At 46.6% G+C, this 12,239-nt stretch overlaps 1 protein-coding gene across 1 annotated transcript; it reads right to left on the bottom strand.

The window, feature by feature from the left end:
- Positions 1-6,775: 6,775 nt before the first annotated feature.
- Positions 6,776-7,477, bottom strand: LOC311614902 (claudin-34-like; the record flags this gene model as incomplete). Its single annotated transcript, XM_084869985.1, has 1 exon — positions 6,776-7,477. One exon carries the CDS (start codon positions 7,475-7,477, stop codon positions 6,776-6,778), a length of 702 nt encoding a protein of 233 aa, XP_084726111.1.
- Positions 7,478-12,239: the final 4,762 nt, after the last annotated feature.

Here is a 12,239-nt window from a genome sequence, read left to right as displayed (position 1 = left end):
GTCCAGTTTCACACAGTTTTCATAAGTTTGCCTAACCATGCGTCCCCACAGCAAAGCAAAGTCTTCAAAATAGTGCTCATGACTAGTCTAGGGGCTGAGATTTGACAAAGCTCATAAGAGATTGAAGGAGCAGAATATAGTGGGTGATGATGGTGATGATGACGACAAACAATTATGTGGCAGGCACAATTCTATGTACTTTTCATTATATTATCACTTAATCTTCCCAGCAATCCTCTAAGTTACATATAAATATCCCAAAACTGACAGATGAGGAGATTGAGACACACACACACACACACACTACATAAATTATGGAACCAAACGACCTAGGTTGGAATACAGTTTCTACCACTGGCTGCCTCTTACTTTTTGAAATTAAATTGTTTGGGGTGACATTCGTCGACTTGATCATAGTTTCAGGTGTGGGTTCCCATGTGACAAGATCTGCATATTGCACTGTGTGCCCACCACCCAAAGTCAAGTCTTCTGTCACCTCATATTAGGACCCCCTTCACCTCTACATCATTCCTGCATGCCCCCTATGGGGCATGGAGCCCACAACCTGGACATGTGCCCTCACCAGGAATCCAACTTTGACCTCCGGTTCTTAGGTCGATGCTCAGTCACTGAGCCACCCAACTGAGCCCCTTGAAAATTCTCACACCAAACTTCAATTAAGCTTGAAGGAGTTCTTGGCATTTGGAGACATACATATTATTTAGGTCAATTTTTTTAAATGAGTTAATACTTAGGGCCTTGTATGAAACCATTTTCTATCCATTTCTCTGGAATTCTGGCTGGAAGGACATTTTGAGTCTGGCTCTGGTAGCTGACCTGACTGGCAGTGACCTAGACCAGTGTTTCCCAACCTTCTCTCATGATGAGAATCACCTGGTGGAGTTGTTAAAACACAGATTCCTGAATCCCAACTAAGAAGTGCTAAACTAGAATTTTTGGGAACATATAGGTAAAATTGCATACCTAACTTAGTGCTCTGTATATAACATCTGTCTTAGAGCACTAGTTAAGTATACAATTTTACCTATATGTTCCCAAAAATTCTAGTTTAGCACTTCTTAGTTGGGATTCAGGAATCTGTGTTTTAACAACTCCACCAGGTGATTCTCATCATGAGAGAAGGTTGGGAAACACTGACCTAGACTAAAGTGATTGTGGCACTCAACTCATGCACTGTTGTCATGGAAACGCGCACATCCCTCCCATACTAGCGCTAATTTGATCTGTCACAGGTGCAGAGAGCAGAGGTCACACTGCACGATTAACAGGCAGACATCTGAAACCGCTTTAGGCTTTTCCCTGCCTTTCTCAAAAGCTGTCAAACCTGTTGGGATGGTCACAAGGAAACTGAGGAAGCAGCAGGAACCGGAACCGAGGGGGAGGCACGTGTGCTGATGCGTCACCTTGGGCAAGCCCCTCCATGTCCCCGGGCCTTCGTTGTCTGGATTTTCTGTGCAGATAATAATCCTGCCTCGGAGGACTGTCCATGGGGTTGGAGAAAATGTGGAATAAAAGCCCGGCACACGGCCCCTTCAGAAGCAGCTGCCATTAGGAATCATTTGGTTCTGTAGCACGCAGTAAGCCTTAGCTGTGAGCACTGTGTGTTGGCTAAGAAGGCTGAGAACCAAGAGTTACTTTTGGCTTTGTCACTGGGGACCAATGCAATGCCGAAGCTTTCCCTCAGACTTGCCAAGGGATGTAAACATCACCCGCGCCATCTTCACAAGCTCCAGCCGCCCCTGGCTAAGTACCGGGTGGGAGGGGAGGTTAAGGAGCCGTGCCCACAGCCCTGAGCTCATCGCAGCCTAATTACATGCTGTGTGTAGGCCGAGATTAGGCCATGAGTAGGCCGGGAACATTCCTTTTTTTTTTTTCTTTTTTCTTTTTTTTAATCCTCACCCGAGGATGTTTTCCCGTTGATTTTAGGGAGAGTGGAAGAGAGAGGAAAAGACAGAGAGAAACATCGATGTGAGACAAACAGATGGATTGGCTTCCTCCTGCATGAGCCCCTACCAGGGCTCAGGCCAGGGAGGAGCTGCAACTAAGGTACTTGTCCGGGACCAGAACAAAACCCAGGACCCTTTGGTCCACAGGTCAATGATCTATCCACTGAGCCAAACCAGCTAGGCCTGGCCATGAATGTTCTTGACCATAGAACAGGAAACCTGGCAAGTACCTGCCTCAGTTTACCCTGCAAAACACTAGGCACAGCCTACACAATGAGAGTTCCAAATCTTGGACACCGAGGCCCCAGGGGGGTGATCCACCCTAAGGTTTGCCCTCCTCCTCAGCAGCCTGGGGTGGCTGTCCTCGTGGTGCCCGGGTGGCCACGGCAGTTCCCGCCTTCCCACGCAGACTGTAAGCCCAGTGAGAACCAGGATGGTCTATACCACGTGGGCCTCTTTTCGAGGAAGAGAGGAAGTGTCCTCCCCCCGGCCTTGCCCCCTGATCCACAACAAAATGGGGGAACCAAAATTCTAATGTTCAGCAACAGGTTTGGTTTGGTTTGGTTTTGAATCCTCACCTGAGGATAATTTTTCATTGGTTTTTAGGGAGAGTGGAAAGAAGAGGGAGAGACAGAGAGGAGCATCGATGTGACAGACTCATCGATTGGTTGCCTCCCTCAGGAGCCTGCAACCAAGGTATGTGCCCTTGAATTGAACCCAGGACTCCTTGGTCCGCAGGCTGAAGCTCTGTCCACTGAGCCAAACAGGCCAGGGAGGCACAGGTTTTCACAGTTCCACAGGTGTATACTCAGAAGCCAGCCCTACTGTGTTAGCCTGACCTTATCTCCCCCGGCCTGACCTCTTGCCCTCTCAGAGCTTGGGAGGGCAACACCTGAACAAAATTGGGGCCCCACCAGCAGCCACGGGGAAGCAAGTAACTAGATGCCACGTGGACGCCTTGCTATGCAGAAGGGACCACTGCGGGTCAGCTCTCCACTAGGTGGCGACCTCCAATGGGAAATAACCATTTGTTATCAAAGATTAGCCTGGGCCAGTTTTGCTCAGTGGATAGAGTGTCCGGGTTAGATTCCAGTGAAGGGCACATGTCTGAGTTGTGGGCTCCATCAATGGTTCTCTCTCATCATTGATGGTTCTATCTCTCTTTCCCTTTCCCTTCCTCTCTGAAATCAATAAAGAGCATGAAATTAAAAGAAGATTTAATGGCTCTCCATCCTTTAATCCCCCACCCCCTGACAAAAACTAGAATATGAGAGAGAATAAAACATAAACTTCAGCTGAAGACTGTCACATTGTAATTAAACCAGAGGGTTCTGCCCTGAGGCCGCTCCAGTGTCCCAGGGGCCTCCCAGGCAAACCGAAATCTAAGCCTGAAAATGCCTCAAGATTACCATGGCCTTATGTACTACTCTGTGTAATACTTTAAACAATAAAATAAAATTAAAAATATATATATTACCACAGCCAAATGCCAAGGACAGCCAATCACAAACAGCCAGCTGGCTGTCTCTGCCCCAATCCCTCCTTCCTTCCTTTTCTTCTTGCAACACTTTTTGCTTTTCCTTCACTCCTGTCAACATGGCCTCCTAACAACTTCCGGCTTGAAGCTGTCCAATCTGAATCCATTTTTGCACAAATAAACCAGAAACATTGTTAATATGCCAGCAGCTCTGGCGTCACAACAGGTTCCCAAAGGAGCCTCTCCCCGCAACAGCCTCAGGAACAAGGAGCAAGGACACAGGTACCTGCTGGGCCCTGGAGTGCCAGGCCTTCTCGTTGCCATGGGAGATGCGGGCAAGTCCCTCTGCATCCTGCATCCCAGTGCCCTGACCTCCAGGTTAGGAGCTTGCAGGCTGTATCTGAACATCTCTTTCCGGACTGGTCCAGAAACTGCCTGGAATTGGCCTGGTTCCAAACAGAAACCGAGCTGGAGCCCAGGAGACACTGCGTCCCTCTTAGAACCTGGAACCGAGGTGTGGAAGGCCTCGGGTGAATTCAATTTGGCTTTAGATTGCACAAGTAAGCCCTGGTGTTTGAGTGTCAACCAATGAATCAGGAGGTCAGAGTTCAATTCCTGTTCAAAATTGGGGCCCCACCAGCGGCCACGGGGAAGCAAGTAACTAGATGCCACGTGGACGCCTTGCTATGCAGAAGGGACCACTGCGGGTCAGCTCTTCACTAGGTGGCGACCTCCAATGGGAAATAACCATTTGTTATCAAAGATTAACCAAGGTATGTGCCCTTGGACGCCTGCAACCAAGGTATGTGCCCTTGCCTGGGTTGCAGGCTCCATCCCCAGTGTGTGTGTGTGTGAGCGGGGGGGGGAGCAGGAGGCAGCTGATCCATGAATCTCTGTCACCATTGAAGTTTTCTAACTCGCTCTCCCTTCCTCCTCCGCAGGGTATCAGGTTCCAGAAGCAGGTCCTCATCAGAAGCATGTTTCTCAGGAGCTTCTTTGTTCAAATAACCAGAGGATTCACTCACTTAAATAACACACACCCTCTTTCAAACCTGGCTCAGCAGATAGAGTGCCATCCCATGGAGTGAAGATCCTGGGTTTGACTCTGGTCAAGGGCATGTACCTTGGTTGCAGGCTCGATCCACAGTAGGAGGCATGCAGGATGCAGCTGATGGGTGTTTCTCTCTCACATATGTTTCTAACTCCCTATCCCTCTCCCTCTCTGTAAAATCAATAAAAAATATAAATATTTTTTAAAAATGAGACCGACTACAGGTGTTTACCAGGAACCATTTCCCAGCCCTTCCTGGAGCTGCATGGAGAATGGGTAAGACTCCGCCCAAGGCCAGCCCTGACCAACCCATGGGACACAGAGGCTCCTTTCAAACCCCTGGGAAGGGAGCCATGGTCTCTCTCGGTGCAGAGGCTGTGACTTCCTTCCAGTTCTAAGGACAGTGTGCCAATCATGGCGGGCAGCGAAGGGACATTTCCTAAAGAATGCTCCTACCACTTCTCACTCCCTCCCTCAGAGGGAAGAGGGAAGAGTCCATTGCCCACAGATCGGATTCCAAGCCCAGAGGCAAAGGTGCCATTGACCATTCTAGGGTCACAGGCAATGCCCTTGGAACACGTATTTGAATAGCTCATCGACTTTTGTCCCAGGGGATATTTTTTCAAACACTGTGCTCTCAGAGACTTAAATCTTCTTTGAGAAGAAACTTATTTCAGCCTAGATAGTGTAACTCAGTGGCTAAGCATCGACCTAGGAACCAGAAGGTCCCGGTTTGATTCCTGACTGGGGGCTTGATCCCAGTGGGGATGTAAGAGGCATGCAATCAATGATTGTCTCTCATCATTGATGTTTCAATCTTGCTCTCCCTCTCCCTTCTGTTCTGAAATCAATGAAAATAATTTTTTAAAATAAATAAAGCTCCACTCTCTTAACAAAAAATAAAGACTTAAGAGCAGACTGAACATCTTTTGCAAAAATGAAGAAATAAAAGCGTAGAACTACCTTTGAAGAATTTAAAAACTCTAGTACTCATTTGATGTTGCTAAGAAATAATTATCTTTAAAAGTATACTATGGTTAGGCAAGGAAATGTCCTTTATTTGGAGAATGATCTTGAAGTGCAAAGGGATGAAGGAACGTGATGTCTGGGGTTTGTGTTAAAGTTCTCCAGAGAAAGAAAACTAGAAGAAAAGAAGGAAGGAAGGAGAGAGAAAGTGAATGTGGCAAAAGAGCGGTAACTGTTGAGTGCGGTTACGGAAGGGGATTCCTCCTGCTCTGCTGCTTTTGCACATTTGGGGAAGTGCATGTGGTGGAGAGGGGTTAGGGCCATGCCCTGGAAGCTCAGGCCGGTTGTTTTTAGTGGGAGTTTGAGAGGGAGCTGTGAGAATCCCAGCAACTCTCATTTCCTCACAGTGGGTGTATAGCATTGATTATCCTATACAATAAAGAGGGAATATGCAAATTGACCATGACTCCACCACAAAGGCAGTGCCCACAGTGGAGGCAGGGTTTCCGTACACAAGATGGCTGCACCCACAGCATAGGCTGAGTTCCCGTAAAGAGCCTTAATGAGCAATCAGCAAGACCTGAGGCTGCGCCTCCATGGGGCTGGATGGGGGCCTCAGGCCGTGCCCCCACCTGGCACCAAGCTGGGGGGGCTCAGGCTGTATTCCCACCCAGCAGGGTTTCAAGGGGGACCTCAAGCCACACCCCTGCCTGGCAGAGCTTGACAGGGGACTTCAGGCCACTACCCCCGCCCTGCTCCAGATTGGGGGACTTCAGGCCATGACCCCCACCCCAGCTCCAGGCCAGGGCACCTGATGCTGCACCCTCACCCCCATTCTGGCAGGGCTTGACAAAAGTGGGACCAGTCAGGTCTGGATCTAGCCCAATTGGGGGTAAGGCCAGCTGGGTCTGGGTCTGGCACAATTTTGAGGTGCACATGGGTGGGTGGGGACTTGACTCTGGGTCCCATGGTGTGCCCCAGACTGTGACAGAAGGAAGATTTTCATGTACATTTTACTAATTTTCTTTCATCTCTGACACTTCTATTATAGAGAATGGCAAATAGCAATATTAAAATATTTCTTCTAATTAATCCCTTTAGTGGGCACAAATTTTGTGCACCAGTTCATTAGTTTACTCAATAATAATTAAAAAACAGATTTAGTAAGACAGGTGGAAAGTGGTTTCTTTGGAATTTTTTTAATGAAAGTTCCTTAACCAATCGATGAGCCCAATTTGTACATAGCAGAATATGACCACTTGCTGCTAAAGATGACCTTTGCCATGGTCATGAGTCCTTGGATCTATTTCATGATTACTTCACCTCCATAAACTGCTCATCGTGGATTTGCAAAGATATGCAACTGGGAACTTTACACTTGGGAGACTGGGGATACATTTGGCTGTTGGGGGGCTGCTTGAAAGAGATGGTAAACAGCCCACTGAACAACATCAGCAATGCAGCCAGAATCGCCAGATACATGGTGCTGCCAATCTCCTGCCGGTCAGGCCTGTAGGGGATGTGGAAGGAGGGCGGGAAGTCTATGCCCTCTTCATTCAGCACAGCATGATAGTTACAGAGCACAGCGATGGCGATAAATGCACCAGCTATGATACTCAGGATTCTGGGAGCGAGGAACAGATTGCCGGGGGTGTCCTTCTGAAGATGTCCCGCAAACACTCTGCGCAGGCCCAAGACCATGAGCCCTTTTCCCAGGAGACTGAGGAGGAAGGCTACCAGCAGCAGGTGCTGAGGGAAGCGGATATGCAGAGGCAGGTAGGCGTCACTGTAGGTGTAGCGGTGACACGCTATGGGTCTGGTCTGAAGGCCACTGGGCTGGTAAGTGCAGACCTTCCACATCCCTACACAGGCCAGCCCCCAGGAAGGGGCGGGGCTGTTCTCTATGTACCATGTGCGCCAATTAGGCAGGCCCATGGAAACCATGGTAAAGATCCATCCCAGGACGTTGAGGGCGAAACTCACTGCCAGGCAATTGGCCTTGTCGAACAAGACCATGGCTATGTATCCAGGTGATCTGCAAACCAAGAGAGGGCATCATGAGGGTGGGAACCATGACCTGAACCTGCCCCCTGGGGGTGAGCGGTGCTATATTGGAGAGGGAAATGCCATATTCCAGAATGGAGACACTTGACCCCCATGCTCTGCTGGCAAAGGGTCCTTAAGCAAGATTTACTGAAAGCCTTAAAGTATACAGACTTTCACCCTGGCAGGGCAGTTAAGTGGTTAGAGCATCTTCCCAACAGGCCCAGGTTGCAGAGCTCAATCCCTGGGAAGGGCACATTCAAGAATCAACCAATGAATGCATCAGTCAGTGGTACTCCAAATTGATGTTTCTCTCTCTCCCTCTCTCTCTGGCTCTAAAGTCAATCAAAATATGTACAAACTTTCAAACGGTCAGTTCTACTTCTGGACCTTTGTTGAAAGACGCAATTAAGATTGTCTACAGCCTAGCCAGTGTGGTTGAGCATCGAACCCAAGAGGTCAGGGTTTGATTCCTTATCAGGGCACATACCCCCTGATGTACACTTGATCCCCAGTGTGGGGCATTCAGGAGGCAGCCAATCCATGATTATTTCTCATTGCTGATGTTTCCCTCTCTTCCTCTACTCTAAAATCTAGAAAAATATATTTTTACAAGACAAATCTTATATAAAAGGAAGGAAGGAAGGAAGGAAGGAAGGAAGGAAGGAAGGAAGGAAGGAAGGAAGGAAAAAAGGAAGAAAGGAAGGAAGAAAAGAGAGAAGGGTGGAAGAAAAGAAGGAAGGAAGGCAGGAAGGTGGCTAGGGTTCATCTCTCCTGTAAGACCACTGATGGCAGTTAACCTGTTCACAGAGCAAATAAAAGGATTAAATAAAGTGACGCCTCCCCCCCCCCCCCCAGCCCCAAGAAATCTCAGGGCTTTCTTAACCAGGGGAAATAAAGCACAATCGTTACCCAAGCAATACAAAAAGGCAGGAGGAGGACTTCTCAGTGGTACAAATGGTAGCCACTGCCAAGCAGTAACAGAGATAATGAAACCAAACATTCTCATGTTTCCATGGCACCCAGGGCTGGTCTGCAGGCCTGTGACAATAGTCTCCTTAAAGGGCAAGAGTCACGGAGCAGATCTTCAAGAGGTGAAGTATTGCCCTGGCTGGTTTGGCTCAGTGGATAGAGCATTGGCCTGAGGACTAAAGATCACAGTTTCTATTATGGTCAGGGCACATGCCTGGGTTGTGAAGGAAGGAAAGAAGGAAGGAAAGAAGATACACCTTGAGGATCCCCAGTGAATGCAGTGAGTGGAGTGCAAGAGGCAGCGGACCCATGACTTTCTCTCATCATTGATGTTTCTCTCTCTCTTCCCCTCTCCCTTCCTCTCTGAAATCAATAAAAATATATTTCTAAAAAATTAAAAATATACAATGTAGTTCCAGAGAGAAACCAAGATGGTGGCATAGGTAAAAGCCTAACTGCAGCCTCACACAACAATTTCAAAAAATACAACTAAAATATAAAGTGGACATTACCCAGAACTACAGGAAAGTTGACTGTCTGGAAATTCTACAACGAGGAGGAAAGAGAAAAACAGAAGGAAAATCAGAGGAGCTGTAAAAGCCTAAGGTATGGAGACACGTTGCGCACGTGGGGAGAGGACAGAGCCGGAGAGGAGGGGTGGCTGAGTGCCTGGTTGGCGTTCCCTAGCAGGAAGGAGATAAAAGCTCTGGACTGTGCTGAACCCCAGTTCTGGGCGAGACCCTGGGGTCCCAGTCTCGTACAGAGGAATTCTAGGCTATAAGGCAATAACTCAGGGGAGCAGCACAAGGCAGAGCCCCGGAGTCGCACACATTGAGCGCAGAGGACTGACTGTTGACTGTGCTGCTGGATTGCCCTAGTGGGAAGGAGACAAAAGCTCCGGACTGCTCTGAACCCCAGTTCCGGGCTCACTGGGGGAGAGACTAGACTGTCTGGTAGTGGGCAAAACTCGAGGGCACCTTTCTCTCAGAGGTATTTGCAGCAAGTACCAAAGCACTGAGTACCAAAGGACACTGAGGAACACTGAGACTCAGGAACCTCATAGGGCAGGGCTGACAGGAAGCCAAGGCTGAAGGCTCCAGCCTGAAACTCCACCCCATCCAAGCTGAGCACAGAGGCTTTTGTGCATAGACACAGCTGATCCTCACAGCCAATTGGCCTGAAGGTCAGTTCCTCCCAGTGATACCAACAACAATTAAGACTTAACTACAAAAGGCTTTATACACAGTCCACGAAGGGGTGCACCAAGAGTGTCCACCTCAGATAACTGGGAGGTTGATCCACTGAACAATATAGGACACCTTAACACACAAAGCCACCCTACCAACTCAGGGAAGCAGCAAAAATGCCGAGATAAGAAAACATCACAAACGAAAGAAATGAAGGACAAAAAGTGACTGGATATAAAGTTTAAAACCACAGTTATAAGGTTTTTCAAGAATTTCATAGAAAAGGCTGATAAAATAAATGAGACCTATGAGGAAATGAAAAGGGATCAACTAGAAATAAAGAATACATTGTCCGAAATAAAAAATATTATACAGTCCTAAAAACAGAATGGAAGGTCACAAGAATCAAGTCAAAGAGTTGGAACACAAAGAGCCAGAGGACACTCCTCCACAGAAGCAAGAAGACAAGAGAATCCAGAAAGTTGAAGATAATGTAAGAAACCTCTGGGACAACTTCAAGCAAACCAACATCAGAATTATGGTGGTCCCAGAAGATAAGAGAGAGCAAGATATCAAAAACATACTGAAAGAAATAGTGAAAAAAAACTTCCCTCACCTGGTGAAAGAAATAGACTTACAAGTCCAGGAAGCGCACAGAACCCCAAACAAAAGGAATCCAAAGAGGACCACACCAAGACACATCATAATTAAAATGCCAAGAGCAAAAGACAAAGAGAGAATATTAAAAGCAGCAAGAGAAAAGCAGGTAGTTACCTATAAAAAAGCACCCATACGATTGTCAGCTGATTTCTCAACAGAAACCATGCAGGCCAGACGGGAATAATTCAAGGTGATAAATAACAAGAACCTACAGCCAAAAATACTCTACCCAGCAAAGCTACCCTGTTTCCCCGAAAATAAGACAGTGTCTTATATTAATTTTTGCTTTCAAAGATGCACTAGGTCTTATTTTCAGGGGATGTCTTATTTTTCCATGAAGAAGAATACGGTACACATTTATTGTTAAATGAAAAGAAATTTATTACCTGTATATGGTACGGTAGTATGGTAGTTGTCAACACAAACCAGACAAACTGTGAATCCTACAGTATCAAGAATTGACTCATTTATTCAATGGCAATCATGTCATCATCTTCTGGAACATCATCATAACAATCCAATTCCTGAATTTCCTGGTGAATTTCTTGTGACTCCATTTCTTTCAGATTCAGTGGACCAAATCTCTCATGTTTAGCAATAGCACTGTCTTTAAATGAGTACTTCTTGTCAAGGTAGCCTGCTTGCAGTGCATTTGCAGTGCAACTGTCAGTGATTTTCTCCCATGAATTCTTCATCCAAGTCACAACTTCTTGCAGTTTAGGTTTCACGGAGTTTCCATGCTGATTTCTGTCCATTCTATTTTCAATGTAGTCATTAATTTCCATGCGCAAATTGTCTTTGAATAGCTTGTTTATTGCAATATCAAGAGTCTGGAGATAGGCCGTCATTCCTGTGGGAATCATTATCTGATCTATTTTTCTTTCGTGAAGAAATGTCTTCATGTCTTTAGCGCAGTGAGTGCTGGCTGCATCCCAGACTAGCAGACCTCTTTGGCTCCCTCACATAACAAGCGGCAGCATTAAATCGACCCACTTCCTTATAACTGCTTGTGTGGCCCAGGTTTTTTCAGTTTCAAGAATAAAAACACCCAAAACATGTTCAATCTTTTCCTTCTTGCCCTTAGAAATTATTAAAGGTGGGATTTTAGTGCCATCCAGACGAATTGCCAAAATACAGGAAACACGTGCACTTTCCTAAGCAGTGGAGGGAATGTACACTAAGGAGGCACCCCACTGTTCAATTGTTGTTTGAGATGATTGGCCCATAAACACTGCAGTTTTATCCATAGCAATCACGTTGGAAAGATTGTATTTAGAAAAGTCAGCATCATCAATAAAGGACTTGAATGCAATTGCTCGCTTAATAACTTGAGTATCTTCCAACCTAAACAATGTTGTAGATCTTCTTAAAGACAGTTCACTTCGCTGAAGGAAATTATCCAGCCAGTATTGTGATGCTTTGAAGTCTTTGGGGGCTATGTCAAACTGTGATGCCATTGCAAGGGCAAATTCTTCAATTTGAGCCCTATTCACAACCAAAGCCTCTGCTCTCCTGTCAACAATCCATTCACAGATCAGGTCTTCCAGCTCAGAAAATAATGGTTGCCGACCTGATCCACACTTATGCTTTTTAGCATTTCCCTTGTCCACTTGTTCAATGAGGTTACCATACTCTGCTCGCCATTTTCGGACCAATTGGATACTTAACATCTTCTCTTTGCAGAAAGCAATAAGATTTTGGCCCCAAGAGTCTTCCACAATTCCTTTCTTATACTCCACGGAGTAGCTTTTTCTTTTTGCGCTCATTTCTAGGGGTAAAAAAAAGGAATTGGGGTATCAAGGTGGGGGGAGGGGGATCACTTAAAATAATCAGAGGGGGGAATCAAAATGGCACAGGAGAATCAGAGGGGGGATTACCATTTTAGTAACCCCTTTTGATCCTCCTGTGTCATTTTG

The sequence above is a fragment of the Pipistrellus hanaki genome, assembly GCF_964339955.1.
Source record: "Pipistrellus hanaki genome assembly, chromosome: X".
Taxonomy (NCBI): domain Eukaryota; kingdom Metazoa; phylum Chordata; class Mammalia; order Chiroptera; family Vespertilionidae; genus Pipistrellus; species Pipistrellus hanaki.
Note: the sequence above shows the minus strand (reverse complement) of the source record. Positions and strands in the feature narration are given on the sequence as shown.